At 38.1% G+C, this 20,428-nt stretch overlaps 1 protein-coding gene across 2 annotated transcripts; it reads left to right on the forward strand.

The window, feature by feature from the left end:
• Window positions 1–158: 158 nt before the first annotated feature.
• LOC115992006 (acyl-coenzyme A thioesterase 13-like) lies at window positions 159–17,722 on the forward strand. Of its 2 annotated transcripts, XR_004092401.1 has the most exons (4): window positions 159–425; window positions 16,653–16,793; window positions 17,376–17,596; window positions 17,635–17,722. XR_004092401.1 is itself a non-coding variant. In XM_031116108.1 (3 exons), the coding sequence occupies exons 1-3, from the start codon at window positions 234–236 to the stop codon at window positions 17,517–17,519; spliced, it is 477 nt and encodes a 158-aa protein (XP_030971968.1). In that variant the 5' UTR covers window positions 159–233; the 3' UTR covers window positions 17,520–17,722. The 2 variants fall into 2 exon arrangements, 1 of the variants encoding a protein (XP_030971968.1); XM_031116108.1 differs by having other exon boundaries at window positions 17,376–17,722.
• Window positions 17,723–20,428: the final 2,706 nt, after the last annotated feature.

Below are 20,428 nucleotides of genomic sequence, written 5' to 3' on the forward strand. Positions count from 1 at the left end.
TCACGTTAGTGACCATAAGGAAAAGAAAAGAAAATCACGTTAGTGACCCACGTGATCATTAAAGTATATGGAGACAAGGACAAAGAACTGTCGAATTGTGTATCATTGCTGGGACCCTCCTAGTCAAAAATAAATAATTGCGGTGTTCCAATGAGAAGTCTAGGAAATGAAAGAGAGCTCGGAATTGGAAACCCAGAAAACCAAAAAAAAAAACAAAAACCAAATAAATTAAGATGGAGAAGGCTAAGGAGTTTCTAAAACTGAGTTCGGAAGAATCGGAGAGCGTGTCGCGACTCACCATCCATCCTCACCGAGTCGGCCAGGAATCGAGTTTCTACGAGGACTTTGCCACCCGAGGCATCCGGGTTGACCGGGTCGAACCCGGCTTCGTGGCCTGTACTTTCAGGGTCCCCCCTCGCCTCACTGTAAGATTTCATATCTCTCAACTCAACTCACTTTGCTGAACCACTTTCATTTTACATTTTTTGCTTTTATTTAAATAATCAGTTTGTTTTTTTTTTTGCTAATCAAATAATCAGTTTATTATCTTAGAGCACTCACAACAAAATTGCTAAAAAATGTAGCATTTAGCAACTCATATTTTGGGCCCAATTTCACAGAGAGGCTGTAAATGACTAAATCAGAGATGGAGCTAGACTTTAGACTTAGGGGGGCAAAAAATACATTAAAAAAATTTCTTGAATTGTAACTAAATGAGACTATCTTATAAAAATTAATGTTATCATTAGTTCATTTTGTTATTTAATTAATTTTTTAATATTTTATCAATTTCAAACCTTATAACTCTACTGATTGAGAATTAAAAAAAAAAATGTAAACAAAAAGAAGATAAGAAAAACCCATAACTCAAATGTTTTCAAAAAAAAAAAAAAAAAAAAAAAACCTCAAACGTTTCAACTTTCAAGTTAAACTAATTTAACCAATTAAATATTAGAAGTATTTCCTTAAAATTAAATAGCCACACACGTAGCCCACTAACTTAGCAAGTCAAATAGTTGCATTCCCTTAAAAATTAATAGCCACACACGTAGTCCTCTTAGTAACACACTCAATAGCTTATGGCCACACACAAAAAAGAGCTAAGAGTGAGCAAGAGTAGTCTAAGTACAAATCTTTTGTCTCTATTAACTAAACATTCTAAATAAGAGTAGAGTGAGTGACTTTCTAGATATTACAATGTCTGATAAATTTCTTTGAGTTGCCCCCTCATTCCTCAAGAACAACATACAGTGGGATGCCAAAGATGCTTTTTATTTTTTTATTTATATCTCACAGTTCAAGGGTTTGTTACTTGTTTTTGGTGATTTTGCTTGTTTGTCTGTGGAGAGGCCATCAACTAAAGTGATGGACTTTTTTTTTGGTTGGATTCTAAGGGCCAATTTGTAAATTGTTGGGGAGAGGGGGGCCAAAAGTAATTATCGTGGACTTAAATGTTAAAAAAATTCAGAATGTATATGCTACTATGATTTTTTTTTTTTTTTAAAATCTAAGGGGGGCCACTGCCCCCCCTAGTCAATGAACAACTCCGCCCCTGGACTAAATTCTACTTCTTTTACTGATTTTTATTTTGTGAAAAATTATTTTATGGGTAACAAATTAAATCATATATTGCCTATTTGGAAGGAGGGGAAAGGAGGGGAAATCTACTTTACTCTACTTCCCTTCTCTCTCTCTCAATCTAAACAGACCAATAGTTTCAAAAATAACAATTTAAATTGGAAGTAAAAAAAAAAAAAAAGTAACAAATTGTGTTAAAACCCACATTAAGAACCCACATTACTCCCGTTAAGTTTAAAGTCAAACTTTTCCCGAACATAAAGATGTTCCACTTAATTTGTAAGTTTTGAAACTGTAGTATTTAATTTGTTATTTTTAAAAAAATAAGGAATTGTTTAGTTTTTTTTTTTTTTTTTTTTGAGAAGAAAAAGGAACCACTTTATTCATGCATGTAAAAATTATGAAGTTACATCAACGTAAACTAGATAGGTTATATCGGTTGGAACTGATTCCATCCAAACAGATAACAGATATGACATTCTAGCTCTCCTAGCTAAAGCATGTGCAACCCCGTTGCCTTGCCGCCTAACATGAGAAAAAGAACAAGTTTGGAACACACCCCTTAAGGCTTTACAATCTTTAATAATATGACCGATATTAGACCGGTCTGGACAATGGCCAACAAGTGCTTTAAACACAATCTCGGAATCTCCCTCAACTACTACCTTTCTCAAGCCCAACTCCTCCATGAATATCATCGCTCTCCTTGCTGCCATTGTTTAGTTATATCTTATAAACTATAGGCTTTCAAATGTTTTGTTTTTGTTTAATTATTATTTTGATCCCTAATGTATTTGTTATGCGTCAAAATGGTCCCCAATATTTCAAATGTGTGATACTTTTTAGTCTATAACATTTTGGTATTATTTCAAAGTGATCCATATCATACGGTGGTAGATGATAAAAGCTAACTTAATAAACAATAATATTAAAATGAGTTGGGTTCAAGTTACACTAGGTGTAACTTGAAACAATATTACACCACCCAATAACTTGTTATAAAATTCATATTTTGAAAATCTCATCGTTGAATTACATGTTTTATATGTTTTTAACATTCTTACTAATTTTCATGTTAATTGGATGTTATTTACTATTCGATCTATAAACTCATCTTTTATGCATTATTTTAAACTACAATTTAAATAATTGATTGATAACATGACTATTAATCTTTGATCACTATAAAAATTTGCAAGCATGAAGAATATATGAAGATAATATAATCTAACGGTGGATTTGTCAAAATTCGCACACAATTAAAAAATATTGAATGGGGTAACATTACTTAGAGTTATACTAGGTGTAATTTGAACTCAACTCTATTAAAATATGAATTTTGATATCTCCAGATACCACATGAATATATATATATATATATATATATATACATATAAAGCCATGCACTAAAATCCCAAACTTGATTGATAGAGAAAATTTGAGATTGAAATACCAAGAATCGACTAAAGAGCACAAAGAGTGGAAATTTTATAAGTGAGATTTTTGGGCAGTAAATGGATGGGAAATTTTGGTGTTGCGCGGTTGTAGTTGCAATTGTGTTTTTTCTTTTTTGGGGCGCCGGGGGCGGGGGGGTGGGGGGTGGTGGTGGTGGGATTCTAGTTGAGACCAAATGGGGATCCTTACTAAAGTTCCTAAAGCTTTTGCTTTCTTGAATTTTACCATTGTGAATTTGTACCCAGCCACATATATCAAATATGAATTTTTTTTTTTTTTCCTTATACAAGATAGAAATTCTACTCTAGTCTAATCTAAGTGTATATGTATGTGAAACTTCCTTTTAAATACTTGAAGTCTGGCCCTTACCCCCACACTCCATGAGTATTTATATTTGTGAAATAACAATTGTACCAAGGGTGTGCGGTGGTTACAAAATTTGGCTCCAACTACCAATGGGAAGAAGACATTAGTTATTGTCATATGCATTCATGACTCACTTAACCTAACTAATCTAGCGAGTTATGTGCAATTTGATTTGTAATTGATATTTCAAGTACTTCTTGTTCTTTGGAGCGATTTCAAATTTTGACCTTCCCTATTGTTGATTTTGACCTTCATTTCTTGGCCAGACAAAGTTTGGCTCCTACTACAAATGAGAAGAAGACATTAGTTATTGTTATATGCATTCATAACTCACTTAACCTAACTAATCAAGTGAGTTATGTGCATTACAAAAGACAGAATACATGTTATTTTCCAATTGGTGATTAAAGGCAAACCTATTTCTTGGACTATTTTTTTTTTCAGCACTTTGTTTTTTATAATTACTAGTCGGTAACATGTGTAATACATTGAAAAGTTTAACATAATATGGTTTTTTTTTCTTTTATTTATTTATTTATTTTTGTCTAAATATAAATTTGATAATCATGTTAATTATTAATAGACATTTATTATGATTTTATTTATATATGAAACTATATATATTCTAGTATTATGCACATATTATTATTGTCTTTGTATATGAAATTATATAGTCTATTATTTAAAGAAAAAATGATGTAGCAAGATTCTAACAAAGAGTTTGAATATAGATTATAGATTTTATTAAAAAAACCATTGGATGAGTGATTTCTTCTTTCCTCTATTGTTACTCGACAAGATAAATCAATACAAAGAGAGGGAAAGAAATGAAACTAAGGTCTTAGAATGGAAGAAATTTAAAGTGTTGTTTTGTGGTCTTGATCATGGAGCCAGGATTAGGGATTTGAGATCCTAATTTTGGTGAGTTATTTTAAATAGGTTTTTGTAGGGGTATTGGGCGCAAGAGCTCATTTTCTATGTATATATTGGGCCTAAGACCCAATCTGAGGATGAGGGGTCGTCCGAGGAAGAGTAAACATCCTCAAGGGAGCCCGTGTTAGTAAATGAAGAAGTTAGTTTTGATCATAATGACCTAGGAGGTTGGGCCGAGGATGAATGCCTCCTCAGCTAACTAGAGCCGAGGTCCGTAGAGGTGGTCTGCCATCCCGGGGAATGTTTTAGGAAGTTTTGTTGGTATCAGTAAGTATTGCTGAAACGAAGGACAGAGGGGAGTCCTAAAATATCTAAGGAGAAAACTGCTATCATCGTATTAAATGCTCTACAGTTAACTCTCTGACCGCATTAATGTGGATGTGATATCTAAACAGTGGTTTTCAGCCTTATAGCTATTATGTAAAGATTTTAGGAAGGTACTGATAGGACAAGTATCAAACTCCAACCATCTGATGTGCACGTGAAAGGTAAAGATGAAAAGGGAAGAGAGTATAAAAGGAGAAGGAAGTAATGAGACGAAAGGATCGAAAAAATTAAGAGAAAAAGACTGTAACAATCAAGAATTGCATTTGTAACCAAACTTGAGAGAAATATATAAGAACTAATCTTCTCAAATTATGCCGAGGACGATTTTCATCAGTGTAAACTTATCTATCCTCATTATCTTGTCATCTGAATCCACTTTAGTGGTTATCTGATTCATTAAAACCCAGTTTTCCAACACACTCTCTACAAATTCATTGTTTTGGGCTTTTTGGGCCTAAGTCCATCCACCTTTTAGGCTAGGGACTCAAATCTAGTCCTTATAATTGGCGTCGTTTATGGGAATTCTGGTGTTATAGTGAGCCTGACGTCCAACAATGGTAGGTTCAAGTCCACACCAGGCAGAATCTATGGGGTCCTAACATGAAGATCATTTTGTCAATCTCGAGCGAAGAAGAGATCGGGAGGGGAGTGTACATACTACCCATACTAGTAAGAGTCAATCTCGGGGTGGTAGCCACTTGTCTCTTGAGAAAAATACCAAAGACATTTAGCAGGGATTAATCATTTAAAGAGGAGGTTGCGCCACGAACGGAGAAGACGAACTCCTTCCATTTCTGATTTCTCTTTTGACGATGAAGAGAATGGTAGTTATAGGCATAGATCAAGGACCCCTCCTAGTGAGTCTTTCTCATATGATGATGACTACTACCATGAGCACAGAAACAGAAGCCTATATTCCAAAGGCCTGGGAATGATGCGATGAGTAGAGCGCTTAAACAAATTTCCAGATCACCTTGAAAACGTACTTGGACAAATACTGGGAGATGTTAACGAGATTGATGGGGATTTTAATGATATGGCTATAAGAACCTTCAGGGTCGGCCTGCCCACAAAGCATGATTTGAGAAAATCCTTAATCAAGAAGCCGATAAGAAGTGTGCGTAGACTCATAGACCGCATTGATGAATACAAGAGAGTGGAGGAAGTCTAACAACAAGGAAAGAGGAAAGGTAAGGTTATCGCTCAAGAGAGGAGGGATTTCAGGTCGGATCGCTACAACAATAACAGACCTCGAAGGGATTTTATTGGACAATCTGGGTCTACAGCTCTCCAAGCAATTAACACTATGTTTCGAGAATCAGTGCATCAAGTTCTAGAGAAAATCAAGAACGAACCATATTTCAAATGGCCAAACAAAATGGGAGGGGACCCCTTGAGACGCAATCAGAGCCTTCATTGCCAATACTACTAAGAGCGGGGACATACCACCGAGGACTGCAAAACTTTGTGGAACTATGTGGAACAATCGGTCAGAGAGGGAAGGTTACAGCAGTTTTTGTATTGGCCAAACGGACAAGAAGACCAATCAAGGTCAGGGGCTTAGGGGCTTAGGGGAACGCTTCTTCAAGGCCCCCGTTAGGCACAATTAATGTCATCTTTGTTGCACTTGGGAGGATTGGTTCTCATCCTTTCAGGGTGATGTCCATAACTCAGCTATCAGCCGAGGAGTCCAATTCTGAGCCAAAGAGGGCTAGAGTAGAGATCCGACCGGAACTAAGCTTTTCAGACAAAGATAAGATGGGAACCATCTAGCCATATGATAATGCTCTAGTGGTCACCCTCAGAATAGGAGGGTATAATGTGAAGAAGGTAATGGTAGACCAGGGCAGCGGTGCAGAGATTATATACCCTGATTTGTACAGAGGGTTAAACTTAAAGCCTGAAGACCTAACAGCCTATGAGTCATTTTTGGTGAGCTTTGATGGGAAAGTTGTCATCCCAAGAGGTCAGATTAGGTTGCCCGTGCAGGCAGGGTCAGAGGTGGTTGAATTAGACTTCGTTGTAGTGGATGCATACTCTCCCTACACGACCATTGTGGCCAAACCCTGGCTTTATGCCCTAAGGGCTGTCTCTTCTACTCTACATTTGAAGGTGAAGTACCCTTCAGGGGATCGAATTGAGAAGCTTGTAGGGAGTCAGTCCATGGCTGGACAGTGCCTCGTGGCTACAATTATGCATCAACCTGCAACTAAATCCTCGATCTCTACTAAGGGGGCTTATAGCAGTCAAAGTCTCCGGTGTTACCTGTCGATGGGCCAACAGAGGAAACGAAATGTGAGGATTTAGAGAATATTGTTGTAGGTGATGATCCGGAGAAGTTTTTTCAAGTTAGGGCTCAGCTACCTCCTCAGGAGAAGGAAGAGCTATTAAAGTTTCTCAAAAGGAACATTGACGTGTTCGCATGGAATGCTTATGAAGCTCTAAGGGTGGATCCAAGCTTCATCTGTCATCATTTAAATGCCAATCCATCTATCACCCCTAGAAAGCAACCACATAGGCGTTCATCTAAGGATCATTTTAACGCAGTAAAAAACGAGGTGATGAAGCTTAAACAGGCTGGAGTTATTAAAGAAGTGTTCTACCCTGAGTGGTTGGTCAATACTATGGTTGTGAAGAAGAAAAATGGAAAGTGACGGGTATGCATGGACTTCACAGATCTGAACAAGGCCTACCTAAAAGATCCTTTCCCCATGCCTCAGATAGACCAGTTAGTAGATGTCACTGTAGGTTATCCTCGAATGAGCTTTTTGGACGCTTTTCAAGGCTACCACCAGATACCTTTGGCCTTGGAAGATCAGGAAAAAATAGCTTTCGTCACTCTTTTTAGATTGAAAAATGCAGGGTCTACTTATTAGAGGATGATGACTAAGATGTTTGAACCACAATTGGGCAAGAATATTGAAATATATATAGACGACATGGTGGTCAAGAGTAAGTTGGAATCTAAGTATGTTAACGACCCCGACAATATCTTTGAGATCTTGAGGAGGCATAAGCTACGACTCAATGCTTCTAAGTGTTCTTTTGGGGTCAGATTAGGGAAGTTTTTGGGGTACATGGTTACACATTGCGGAATTGAAGTTAACCTTGACCAGATTAAAGCAATCAACAATCTGCAGTCACCTCGGAATCCCAAAGAGGTCTAGAAACTAACAGGGATGACCTCTACTCTAAACTGATTCATCTCACAGTCAGCGGATAGATGTAGACCTTTCTTTCAATTGTTGAACAAGTGGAATGGATTTGAATGGATCGAGGAGTGTGTCCTGGCTTTCCAACGGTTGAAGGAGTATCTTTCTCGACCCCCCATTATGTCCAAACCCGAGGTGGATAAGGTTTTGTTTGCCTATATTGTCGTGGCTTCCCATGCGGTAAGCTTAGTACTTGTATAGGTTGACAGTGGTGCGAAGAAAGGCCAGTCTATTATGTGAGCAAGTCACTTCATGATGCCGAGGTCCGTTACCTACCCCTAGAGAAGGCCATTTTGGCAGTTTTGCATGCTACGCGCAATCTCTCCCATTACTTCCAATCACACATTGTTGTTGTCCTAACCCATCTTCCTCTTAGGTCTTTACTTCGGAGTGCTGATTACATGGGAAGGATTGCCAAGTGGGGTACAATCCTAGGGGCTTTTGATATCAAGTACATGCCTCATACCTCTGTCAAGGGTCAAGTCCTCGCCGATCTTGTGACCAAGTTTGTTGAAACCCAACTAGAAGAGAGAGTAGAGAAGCAGTACATAGATGGAAAATCGGTTGGTGCAATCTCTTTACGAGAACCTTTGTCCTAGAAGGTATACATTGATGGCGCAGCGAATCATAGAGGATCTGGAGTAGGGCTAGTTCTAATATCTCCCGAGAGGATTACAATTGAGAAATCCTTAAGGTTGGGCTTTTCGGCCACAAACAACAAAGTTGAGTATGAAATTCTACCAGTAGGGATGACTATGGTTCAGAAAATGGGTGGAAAAGCAATAAAAATATTCTTTGATTCAAAACTGGTTATGGGCCAAGTTTAAGGAGAGTTGGAGGCTAGAGATCTCAGAATGCAGGAATATTTGAACCAGGTTAGGCATTTACAGTCTGAATTTGAATCTTTTTATTTATCACAAATCCCTAGAAATAGAAATAGAAATACACATGTTGACTCTCTTGCCACGTTGGCAACCTCCTTGGCACAAAGTCTACCTCGGGTGATTTTTGTGAAAGACTTGTGTAAACATACTGAAGTAGGGAGAAACATGGCTCACATTCATTAGATTAGGGTGGGACCTAGCTGGATGGACTCCATAGTACTGTTCCTTAAAGAGGATGTCCTACCCGAGGAGAAGTCAGAGGCTAACAAGGTGCGAAGAAAGGCTCCTTGGTTTTGACTGTCCAAGGATCGAAAATTGTATGAGAGATCTTTTTCTGGCCCATATCTGCCATGCATACACTCTGAAGCGATTGAGCTGCTCTTGGAAGAATTACATAAAGGAATTTGTGGAAGCCATATAGGGGGCAGATCTTTGTCTCACAGGGCACTCACTCAAGGTTATTAGTGGCCAAATATGCAGAGAGAAGTACAAGAGTATGTGAAGAAGTGTGACCAATGCCAAAAATTTACACCAAACATTCACCAACCAGGAGGTGTCCTTAATCCTCTATTCAGCCATTGGCCATTTGCTCAATGGGGTTTGAACATCGTAGGTCATTTCCCTAGGACAGCAGGGAATAAGTGATATTTGTTAGTCGACACAAATTGCTTCACCAAGTGAGTTGAAGTTGAACCATTGGCGAATATCAGGGACGTGGATGCCAAGAGATTCGTTTGGAAAAGTATTGTCACTTGGTTTGGAATCCCTCGCACCCACATCTCAAACAACAGACTTCAATTTGATAGCAAAACTTTCAAGAGATATTGTTGTGACTTAGGCATAACAAATAGGTATTCCACCTTGGCATATTCCCAAGGGAATGGACAAGCTGAAGCTGTCAATAAGGTCATAGTGAGTGGGCTTAAAAGAGGTTGGACGACGCGAAGAGAAAATGGGTGGAAGAATTGCCAAACGTCCTTTGAACTTACCGAACTACACCTCGTAGGTCCATTGGGGAGACCCCCTTCTCAATGACTTATAGAGCCGAGACTGTTATTCCTCTAGATACTGGATTCCCCATACTGAGAACAAGTTCTTTTACTCCGAGCAATAATGATGAGCTGTTAGGAAAGAGCCTAGACTTAATTAAAGAGCGAAGAGAAAATTTTATGGTCCAATTAGCCTATTATCAACATAAGCTCAAACAAGGGTACGATACCAACGTGAAGCTAAGGCCACTGGTGCCTGGAGACTTGGTGTTAAGAAAAGTTTTGGGTACTGCAAAGAACCCAGCATGAGGAAAATTAGGGCCCAACTGGGAAGAGTAATATCGCATCACCTCGATGGCTGGAATAGGTGTGTATCATCTTGAAGACCTAGATGAGAATGTTGTACTACGTCCCTAGAATGTAAATAACCTGAAAAAGTATTATTATTAATGAAAGTCTTGTCACATTCTCGTTTACTACATTATCTGTTGAGCTCCATATTATTGTTACTCCAAGTATCAAACAGAATATTGATCATATCCGGCTCCTCGGACCACATACCTTGGATAAATTGATACGTTAAGTTAGTTTTTTGAGTATTAAACAGAACCTTAACTATGCCAAGTTCCTCGAACCACATAATTTAGGTAAATTAATACTTAATGGCATCTTTCTAAGTATCAAACAGAACCTTGGTCATGCCTGGCTCTTCGGATCACATATCTTAGATAAATTGATATGTTAAGTTACTTTTCTGAGTATTAAACAGAATCTTAGTTATACCTGATTCCTCGGACCACATACTTTGGGTAAATTAATACTTAATGGCATCTTTCTAAATATCAAACAGAACCTTGGCCATGCCTGACTTCTTGGACCACATACCTTGGGTAAATTGATATATTAAGTTACTTTTCTGAGTATTAAACAGAACCTTAAATATGCCTGGTTCCTCAGATCACATACTTTGGGTAAATTAATACTTAATGACATCTTTCTAAGTATCAAACAGAACCTTGGTCATGCTTGGCTCCTCGAACCACATACCTTGGGTAAATTGATATGTTAAGTTACTTTTCTAAGTATCAAATAGAATCTTGGTCATGCCTGACTCTTTGGACCACATACCTTGGATAAATTGATATGTTAATTTATTTTCCTAAGTATTAAACAGAACCTTAGGTATGCCTGATTCCTCGGACCACATACTTTGGATAAATTAATACTTCCTATCATTTTACCAATTGTCAAGGCAAAACCTTAATTATTTCAGACCCCTCGGACTACATATTTAAGGTAAATCAGTGCTTCTTATTAATTACTTGAATGTCAAAAACGATCAACCACTCTAAACAGCAAAGATTTTCACTGTGATAGCAGGTTCAAATGGATGCTCATAAGCATCACTTAAAACGTTTACAGGCATACCTGTATTTGTTTGAGAATTGGTTATCCCCCTGGTCCTTTAAAACTTGCTAATGAGTAGGGAACAAAGTAAGTTTAAGCCTGTATGTATGCTGCATTACTGTGTATGTCCTTAAAGTTAAAATTATGCTTTGTCGAGGTGATGGACTTAGTGGATTTAATTTTTTTTGCTATTGACCATATGAGATGAGATAAGATAATTTTTCTGTTACTTATGCAGATTAATAAGAAGAATTTTACCTTATTAATACGTCTACTAAGTGTTAGATAAGATAGAAATTATATCAACACCAGTATGAGAATCATAGGAAGAAAGAAAATGTGCATAACTTTCATTAATTAAAACCTTAAAGCAAGGCAGGTTGAGTACAAAATGGGGCAGTTTGCTTACAAACTATGAAAACTAGAACAGAAGGTGCAAAAAAAAAAAAAAAGAGAGAGAGAACTATACAAAAATCTACTTCTTTTTTATTATAATTTTTCCTTGGGGCGGGGCCTTGGACTGTTGGACTGCAGCCTCCGATGATCCTTGGTCTACTCCATTAGGGTCACTTTTGGTAGGAATTGGAAGGCTTGCAAGAACAATCTCCATCCTAGAGACCTCTTTGTCTTTAGTAGGATCCTGGGGAGCAGCCGGGGGCTTGGTGGCAGCAGGGGCCACCTCTTTAGTCACCTCGGTTTCTGTTTCGTTCAGCTCGAGTTGCTCGGCCACTTTTGAAGGACTGCCAGAGGTGGGAAGGACCTTCTTGGGGCTGCTCTTCTCTGGATTGGCCACCTCGGGAGGGGTGTCTGCCTTAGAGCTGCTAGAGGAGGAGGAGCTGATGGCTTGATGATAGTAGACATTTTTTGCCTTCCTAAGTACAGAAGAAGCTTCAGTCCCAACTTGGTTGAAAGTCTCATTCCATACCTGGAGGCAATAAGTCCTCCATACCCTTGAAACTTCGGCCCTAAGGGCTTCCTTGGTCTCCGCCACCCCAATATCATACCCTTGCTGCTCTGCCTTCTCCTTAGCTTTTTCTACGTCCTTCTTTGCTTTCTCTACCTGATCCTTGGCCTTTTGGACCTCCTCCAATTTCTTCTTCAAAGCAAGGATCTGCTCCTTGGAGGCTGCCAACTGGTCCTTGGCGTTGCGGAGTAGCACCTTTTGGCCTATTGCCTGCCTTTCAACACTGTCCAGGGCAGTTGCAACGCTTTTTCTTTCTCTCTCCTCCTTGGTCAGCTTGACTTTAAGCTCTTGGACACTTTTTTCAGCCACGTGGAAGGCATCCACGGCTGCTATCCTCCTTCCCTTTTCCTCCTTCATTTTTCGATGGGAATAGTTCACCATCTCCTCGGTCCTAAAGGTGGCTTGGATGGCCTGGAAAGGAAGAAAAGAACAATTAAAAAAAAAAAAAAAAAACTTACCATGGCCAAATCCCTTTTCAGTTCGAGGAAGACCTTATGCTGCCTTATAAACCTGAGATCAACCATATCCTTGGGTAGTAGCAGGGATTGTTCCACTGCGTCTGCCATATACCCAGTCGTGCCCTGCTAAAAATATCGGATAGAGGCATCACTGAGTAAAGGAGCCCTATCTAACTCCATGCGTGGGGCCCAAGCTGGGGTTGTAGCTCTGTGGTCACCCCTTCGCTTTGCCTCGGTAGCTGACCTTGTCTGTAGGCCTCTCTGTTACTTATCCCCCCTCCAGGGCTCAACTTCGTGGGGGGGGGGGGGGAGAGGTTTTTCCCTGTCTTTGCCACCTCATTTCCCTTCTCCTTTCGCTTCCTCTTATGGTTGGTAGGGTTGGCTTGGAGGGTTGGCTTGGAGGGTTGGGATGGGTGGAGGAGGGGGGAGCTTTGTCTAGGCCAGCTTCTCGGGAACGTCCCTCTCCGACTAGGATTCTAGCAATTCTTGTAGGGTTGACCTCTGCTTCCGTTGGATCCCCATATCGTCTGGTATAGGAGTAGATCCTTAGTGATAGCTAGACTGGGATGTGGAAGACTGTTCAAGATCACCAGATGAAGCGTCCTGAGATAAAGGTTGATTAAAAACCCCGAAATCATCCTCGGAGTCGGACACTTCAACTATTTCTCCTTCTTCTTCTTGTTCTTTTTCCTTTTCCTCGATGATGGGACAGGAAGAGGAGGCCTCTACCTTAGGTTACCCTTTGGTATGGGGTTGGTAGTGAGAACGCCTTCCGAAATTGGGCCAGAGATTAGATCAGAAATCTTGGAGCAGCAACACTGATCCGTTGCAGTCGAGGATCCCTGGCTTTGATGACACACTTAGGCGCCTGGAAACTCTTGGATATTGGAATGTAGTCCAATATTAGGTGAGCTGCCTGAGTTGACCATCTGTGTGGACAAACACCTCGGCCTTTAGGATCTTATCCAAACTTGCCTGGTTCACAAGGCTAAAGTTGGGAATGACAGCGTTTTTGTTTGTAAAACCATTGGAAAAGACAAAAAATATCATCAACAAAGAACAATACAAATTAAAGAAAATTTCACATACAAGTACAAAAAAAAAGAAGAGCACAGAGGGGGTAACTTTAAAATAACCATCCTAAGTCTAAAACTCCACTTGGTTTCCCCTCTCTCGTTGGGCAGGGGAGGCCATCGTGCCATTCCCCTGACACGATCAAGAAGTCCTTTTTGAGGCCCTTGCTGGATTTGAGAAGGCATTGAATGAGCTTGATCTCGGGGTACCTAGATTTTAGGTAATACCGCTACCCCATTAAAGGATGGAGGTTGTCCCTGATAACAGTACCCCATTAAGGTAGTCCCTGATAACAGTACCCCTAGGGATTGTCATCCCTCCTTCTATGAAGACAATCATCGGGATTACTACCTTTCCCTTTTGCCTGTCTTCGTGCCATTGCCCCTCTTTACAGTATGTAATTCCTACTCTTGGAGGGATCCTATACTAAGCCCTAAAGCTTTCTATTCCCTCCTCGGAGTCTACCAAACTCTTTAATCTACCCATTCTTAGAAAGTTTTGGGAGAACTAAAAAGATTGAGAGGAGAAAATGGGGCCAAGCAGAGGAAAAGTACAAAGAAAAGAAAAATATATGGAAAAACAAAGTGTAAAGATTTGTGAAGACTTACAAAAGGATGAGAAGTATCCTTAGATAGGCTTTTGGTATTTGTAAAGGCACGAGTGAGTTAGAAAAGTTAGCAGGTTCAGTGTATGTGTGTTTGAGCTAAATGAATGCTAAAGTGAGATGGGTGATTGATTTGAGTAGTATTTATATCAAAGAGAAAACTACAAGTGGGAAAATTCCCACCCATGTTCCAACAGAATCCTCAACCGTTGGATCCATATTGCACCGTAGAATGTGGGAGACAGGGAGCCGCAAAAATTTAATAAAGGCGTGTCTCGTATGCCGAAACGTCAGGAGTGTATCTTGGACAGTTAAAAAGACATCTACACAGGCAGAGGTGATATATGATGAGCACAGACTAGCTAAGGTGACATCGAAATCCTCATTTCTTCTTGAGGAGCCAGAAAGAAGAATCTCGAGGGGCAATTGTAGGGGTATTGGGCCTAGGAGATTGTTTTCTATGTATATATTGGGCCTAAGGCCCAAGCCAAGGACGAGGGGTTGTCCGAGAAGGAGCAAACATTGTCAAGGGAGCTCGAGTTAGTAAATGAAAGAGTTAGTTTTAATCATAATGGCCCAGGAGGTTGGGCCGAGGATGAATGCCTCCTCGGCTAACCAAAGCTAAGGTCCGTAGAGGTGGTCTGCCGTCTAGGGGAATGTTCCAAGAAGTTCTGTTGCTATCAGTAAGCATTGCCGAAACGAAGGACAGAGGAAAGTCCTAAAATATCTAAGGAGAAAGCTACTACCACCGTATTAAATGCTCTGCAGCTAACTCTCTGACCGCATTAATGTGGAGATGATATCTGAACAGTGGTTTTCAGTCTTACAGCTACTACGTAGAGACTTTAGGAATGTGCTGATGAGAAAAGTATCAAACAGCAACCATCTGGTATGCACGTGGAGGGTAAAAATGAAAGGGGAAGAGAGTATAAAAGGAGAAGGAAGCAATGAGATGAAATGATTGAAAAAATTAAGAGAAAAAGACTGGAGCAATCAAGAATTGCATTTGTAACCAAACTTGAGAGAAATATATAAGAACTAATCTTCTCGGATTGTGCCGAAGACGATTTTCTTTAGTGTAAACTTGTCTATCTTCATTATCTTGTTATCTAGATCCACTTTAGTGGTTGTCTGATTCATTAAAGCCCAGTTTTCCAACCCACTCTCTACAAATTCATTGTTTTGAGCTTTTTGGGCCTAAGTCCATCCACCTTTTGGGTTAGAGACTCAAATCTGGTCTTTACAGTTTTCATTTTCTAAAAATAAATAAATATATAAATGCCACATGTCATCGAATTTTTTTTTTTTTTTTTTAAATTAAGACCACATGACATTCCATGTTGGATCAAAATTAATATTACTATTAGTCACATCAATATTTTTCTTCTACAATTTAATAGTTGAGACTAGTTTGACATAATACCACAAGATTAGGGACTAAACATTGGATTTTTTTTTCAAAATAGCACTAATTTTCAAACAATTTTGTTAGTTAGCATCATTTCCAAACTATTTAGGAAATTAACATCTCGAGTATGTACGACTCAAGTTTACTGTAGTAACTTGAGTATCAAATACTCGATTTCTATGAAAATTCACGTGAAAATCGAGTCTTACAAACTCAAGTTCCACAAAAGAAAACCCAGAAATCAAAACTTGAAACACAACATGGGAAGCTCAGATGGAGAAATTTGGTGATAGATCAAGACCCAGAGAGAAAATCAACAACAAGAATGAAGAAACCCACCCAAAGACCTTGAGAGCTTGATTTCAATCGCTGCTGCCGCCACCTGGGCTTGATCTCTCTAGTTTGTTGTTTTTGTCTTCGTGGTTTGGGTTTCGTTTGAAAGATCTCTTTGGTTTGATCTCTTTGTTTTTTGTCTTCATGGGTTTATGGGTTTGATCTTTCTCTAATTTTTTGTCTTCGTGTTTTGGGTTTCTCCGTTTGATCTTTCTCTGTATTTTTTTTGTCTTCGTGGGTTTCATGGTTTGATCTTTGTTTTTTGCTTGTTTGCTTGTGTACGTTTGTGTGTTTCAAGTTTTGATTTCTGGGTTATCTTTTGTGAAATTCAAGTCTCACAGACGAATTTCATAGAAATCGAGTCTGTGATACTCGAGTTGCTACAATGAACTTGAGTCTCAAATACTCAAAATATTAGTTTCATAAATAGTTTGGAAACGATGCTAACTAACAAAATTGTTTGAAAATTGGTGTTATTTTGAAAAAAAAAAAAAAAAAAAAAAAAAAAACCCTAAACATTTACTAAACTCATATTCTAGAGACCAAAATGGTAATTAAACAATTTTTTTTACCCTTTTAAATTATCAGAATCAATAAAAAATTTCCCAAAAAAAAACAATAAAAAATGAAAAAAAATTTATATGGGATTGGTATTTGCAGGATAGGACCGGAAAGTTGGCTTCAGGTGCAATTGCAAATCTTGTAGATATAGTTGGCGGTTGTGTAGTCCATGTAGAGGGTCTCCCCCTTAACGTTTCAGTGGACATATCGATCTCATTTCTTTCAACTGCGAGGCCTGATGTAAGCTAGCCTTCATTTTAAAACATCTTCAAGTGTTTAACATGTATTTGGTTGATTTATATGTCTTTTAATTAGACTGTGCATGTGTTGTCATAAAACAATCTCTAGCTTTATTATAATTTGGTGAACAATCGTGAGAGAACCAGACAATAACAAGTTAATGAGCCAACATATATATACGTTGCCCCAAATATGCATTTAAGCATGGAAACGGCTTGTGTCCAATGCATCAGTGTACTGAACACGTTAAGATATGGACACGTGTCCACATCCTAACATGTCAAGTGCACTGATGCACTAGACACAATCTCAACATTTAAGCATGTTCTTAAAAATTAAAATTTTGGTTTAGAATATGGTCCCTAGGTGCTGACATTCAATTCTCAAGTATTCTACCTTTCAATATGAAGGACAAATTGAATAATTTGGCAATCCTATTGACTTTTCTAGTGTTGGAACTTGGAAGAGAAAAAACTCATAGAAGTAAAATAATAAGACTTTTAGTTCACATTGAGAGCATTTTCGCAGGCTTTGGCTTGAGATTTGTTTTTGCAATTGATCTCCCTCTATGGCGAATTGCAGGATGAGTTAGAAATTACCTCAAGGGCTTTAGGACAGAGAGGTGGTTACTTTGGAACAGTCGTGGTTATAAGGAACAAAACTACAGGGGAGATTATTGCTGAAGGACGCCATTCATTGTTTGGTAAACATTACAGCAAACTCTAAGCTCTGGATCCATTTCACATCAGTGTTATGAAAGTTGAAAAATGTGTTTGCGTGTTTTTATGTTGTGGGCTAACATAGTCATTGTTTTATGTATTTTATTTTTATTTTTTGAGAGGTCATTGTCTTATGTATTTAATAAAAACATGGATTAGTTGGAGTGTATTTTATGACACAATAGTAGATAGCGATCACCACATTGTTAATATTGGGCCATTTTAGTGCACCTTATAATTAATTAGTATGGATTTTTAATAAATTATAGACAACCTTTAATTAATAATTAGATGAGTTTGCAATTTTAGTTCTCATATTAAAAACGGCTCAATCCTCTACTTGCTATACTATTTGTTTGGCCCATTAAAACCAACACACTCTAATACTCTCTCACCCCTATATATACACCATTTTTTTGGTCTTGGGTGTGATCCGAATGTGTGTGGCAATTGGCTGTTTAGGCCGAATATGGAGAGAGAGGGTTGCAACGGAAGAGGTGTAACTAATTTTCCTCTCTCACACACACTCCATTCTCAATGTTACTGGAACTTGTGGACTTCTCTCTTATTCTAGTTTCTAATAAGGTGTGTAATGCTTTATCTACTCCTTTATTTAGTTACAAATCTATGCTAGTTTTTGTTTTTTTGTTTTTTTTTTTGGGTGGGGCGGGGGAGGACTAACTCCAGGGGGAAAGCCCAAGAGGTAAACTCAAGGAGTATGCCAAGCCCAAGGTATGATTGCAGATGGAATGTCAAACTAACCAAGAGAAATCAATTAAATTCACAATCGTGGAAATCTAGGATGGTAACCCTCCAGGGATCATAATCGAGGTAACCCCCTTAAAGCTTCTTCCCCAAGTCATCAAGATACCTTGGATAACAGCTTCTTTCCTTAGATATGACCATCTTCTTTCCACCTTTCTCCTGAGGGGCACGATGAAAAAAATGCAAAACCCAAGAAAACAATCACCTCTGCATTAATGAGACCCCTTACCTAATGTTAGCCACATTGAATACTGAATGACTGATCTAAACAGTGGAAATACCCCCAAAAGTCTTCCTTTATGATCAATAAATGGCAGAGTAAAATCTTGATGGGACAAGTATCCATCAAATCCAACTAGGAGCTAGATAGCTAAAGGATGAGAGAAAGTGGCTATAAAAGGAGGAAGGGAGCAACAGGGGAGGGGGTCCAAAAAGAAGGAGAGAGAAAGTTTAAGCTAGAACTAGAGAGTGTTAAGAGAGATTTTCTTCTGAGTTTTTTACCCTTTGAATCCTTCTCATGTATCTCGAGAACATTGTTCCTTCATATATGAAAGCTTGATTCAGTCTACATCTATCTTTATCTTACTGTTTGATCTTCCCATTGTGGATTTTTTCCCATCTTTTAGAAATTAGTTGTGTGGATCAATTACTTCCATCACAGTTCCCTTTTTGGGTGTTTTTGACCCCACACTAGTGATTCTAGAGAATTTAATGATTTTCTTATCCACTTTGGTTTTGTAGATTTTTGATGAAGTTTTTTTATCAACATGTGCATATCAAAAATTATAGAGAGCAATAAATAGACTTACTATTATTGAATGTGTGATTGATGTAGTATATAATTGTTAATTATTGACTGAGTATTGCTAGGGACATAACTTTCACCACAAATTTTGCTACAACTTGCTCACGTTTTAAGTTGTGAGTGATGGAGTTGTGGACCCACCACTTTTACTCCACCACTCACAATTTGTCACATGAGCAAGTTGTGGTGAAAGTTATCCTGAGCATTACTCTATTGCACTATATCTAGACTATAAATTTATGCTGGCCTTATGAGTTATGACATGAAAAAGAGATAACCCAATGCCCCATTGTTGGATTTTGTGATTCATTGACATTGAAGTGCGAATGAGAAGAATAAGACACCATAGGTGGACTATTGCTCTCGCTAAAACTAAAATCCCTTTGTCATGTTCATTGAAATTCACATCGACCTCGATCCCAACCATGTGCTGCAGTGCTTCAGTGCATCTCATACTAAGCAAGCTTGTATTGAAAAAAAAAAAAAAAAAAAAAAAGGGAAAAATAGTTACGAATATGAGTTTCACATCCAACTGCAAAGGATCAAAAATAGAACAGCTGTAATTTCTAAAGTTTAGAAATGTCAAAAGTAACTAATAGTTCATTAATAATCTTGTCGCTTAACTAAGTATGTTTTGATATTTCTAATAGAGACGTCCAACGTTCATATCCCTCTTTTCGGTATCTTTAAACTAAGATTTTAGTCAGATAAGTGTATAGAAGATTTTCAAGGACAAGATTATGAAAACTCACCTGTACAAAATGTGGTATAAGGACAAGCACATATGCAAACTCGTTACTCATATAAAGAAAATTTGGTGAGATGTCTATGTTGTTATGATTTGATGTGCATCCCAACTACAAAACCATATCTCTCCCAGTCCCACAGTGAGAATGAGAAACTGTGGTACCTGGCCCATCGATGATTTAATCATGTTTTGAACTTTTGAGAGTATATTTTATTTTTCCCTAAAGTTTAAGTTACATTTTTGCCTCTCAAATATAACATCTATATCATTTTAGTCCCTAAATTTTTAAAAATTTTAATCCGACATGTTCTTTAAATTTAAAAATTTAAATATTTTTATCCGTAAGTGGGGTGTGGGGATTATTCAACTTTGGACCCACGTGAGGGGCAGATTAGCTGAAAGGCCACACATTATAATCATATTATCATAATTTTTTTTTTAAACGATATTATCATGGGTTAAATGAAAACTATTATTTTTAAAGGTAAGAAAAGAAAAAAAAAAAAAAAGTTACTCCACTTCATATTGTTTTTAATAGAAACAACTTTAAATCCTCCCCTCACAATTATCAAATTATTTATAAAAAAATTTGGATAAA

Source organism: Quercus lobata, chromosome 1 (assembly GCF_001633185.2).
Source record: "Quercus lobata isolate SW786 chromosome 1, ValleyOak3.0 Primary Assembly, whole genome shotgun sequence".
NCBI lineage: Eukaryota > Viridiplantae > Streptophyta > Magnoliopsida > Fagales > Fagaceae > Quercus > Quercus lobata.

Excerpts from the sequence above, each read along its gene's own strand:
- LOC115992006 (XM_031116108.1), top strand. The coding sequence starts at position 234 with ATGGAGAAGGCTAAGGAGTTTCTAAAACTGAGTTCGGAAGAATCGGAG. Across the intron at positions 426-16,652 it reads GGGTCCCCCCTCGCCTCACT|GATAGGACCGGAAAGTTGGC; the intron begins GTAAGATTTCAT and ends TGGTATTTGCAG. Across the intron at positions 16,794-17,375 it reads TTTCAACTGCGAGGCCTGAT|GATGAGTTAGAAATTACCTC; the intron begins GTAAGCTAGCCT and ends GGCGAATTGCAG.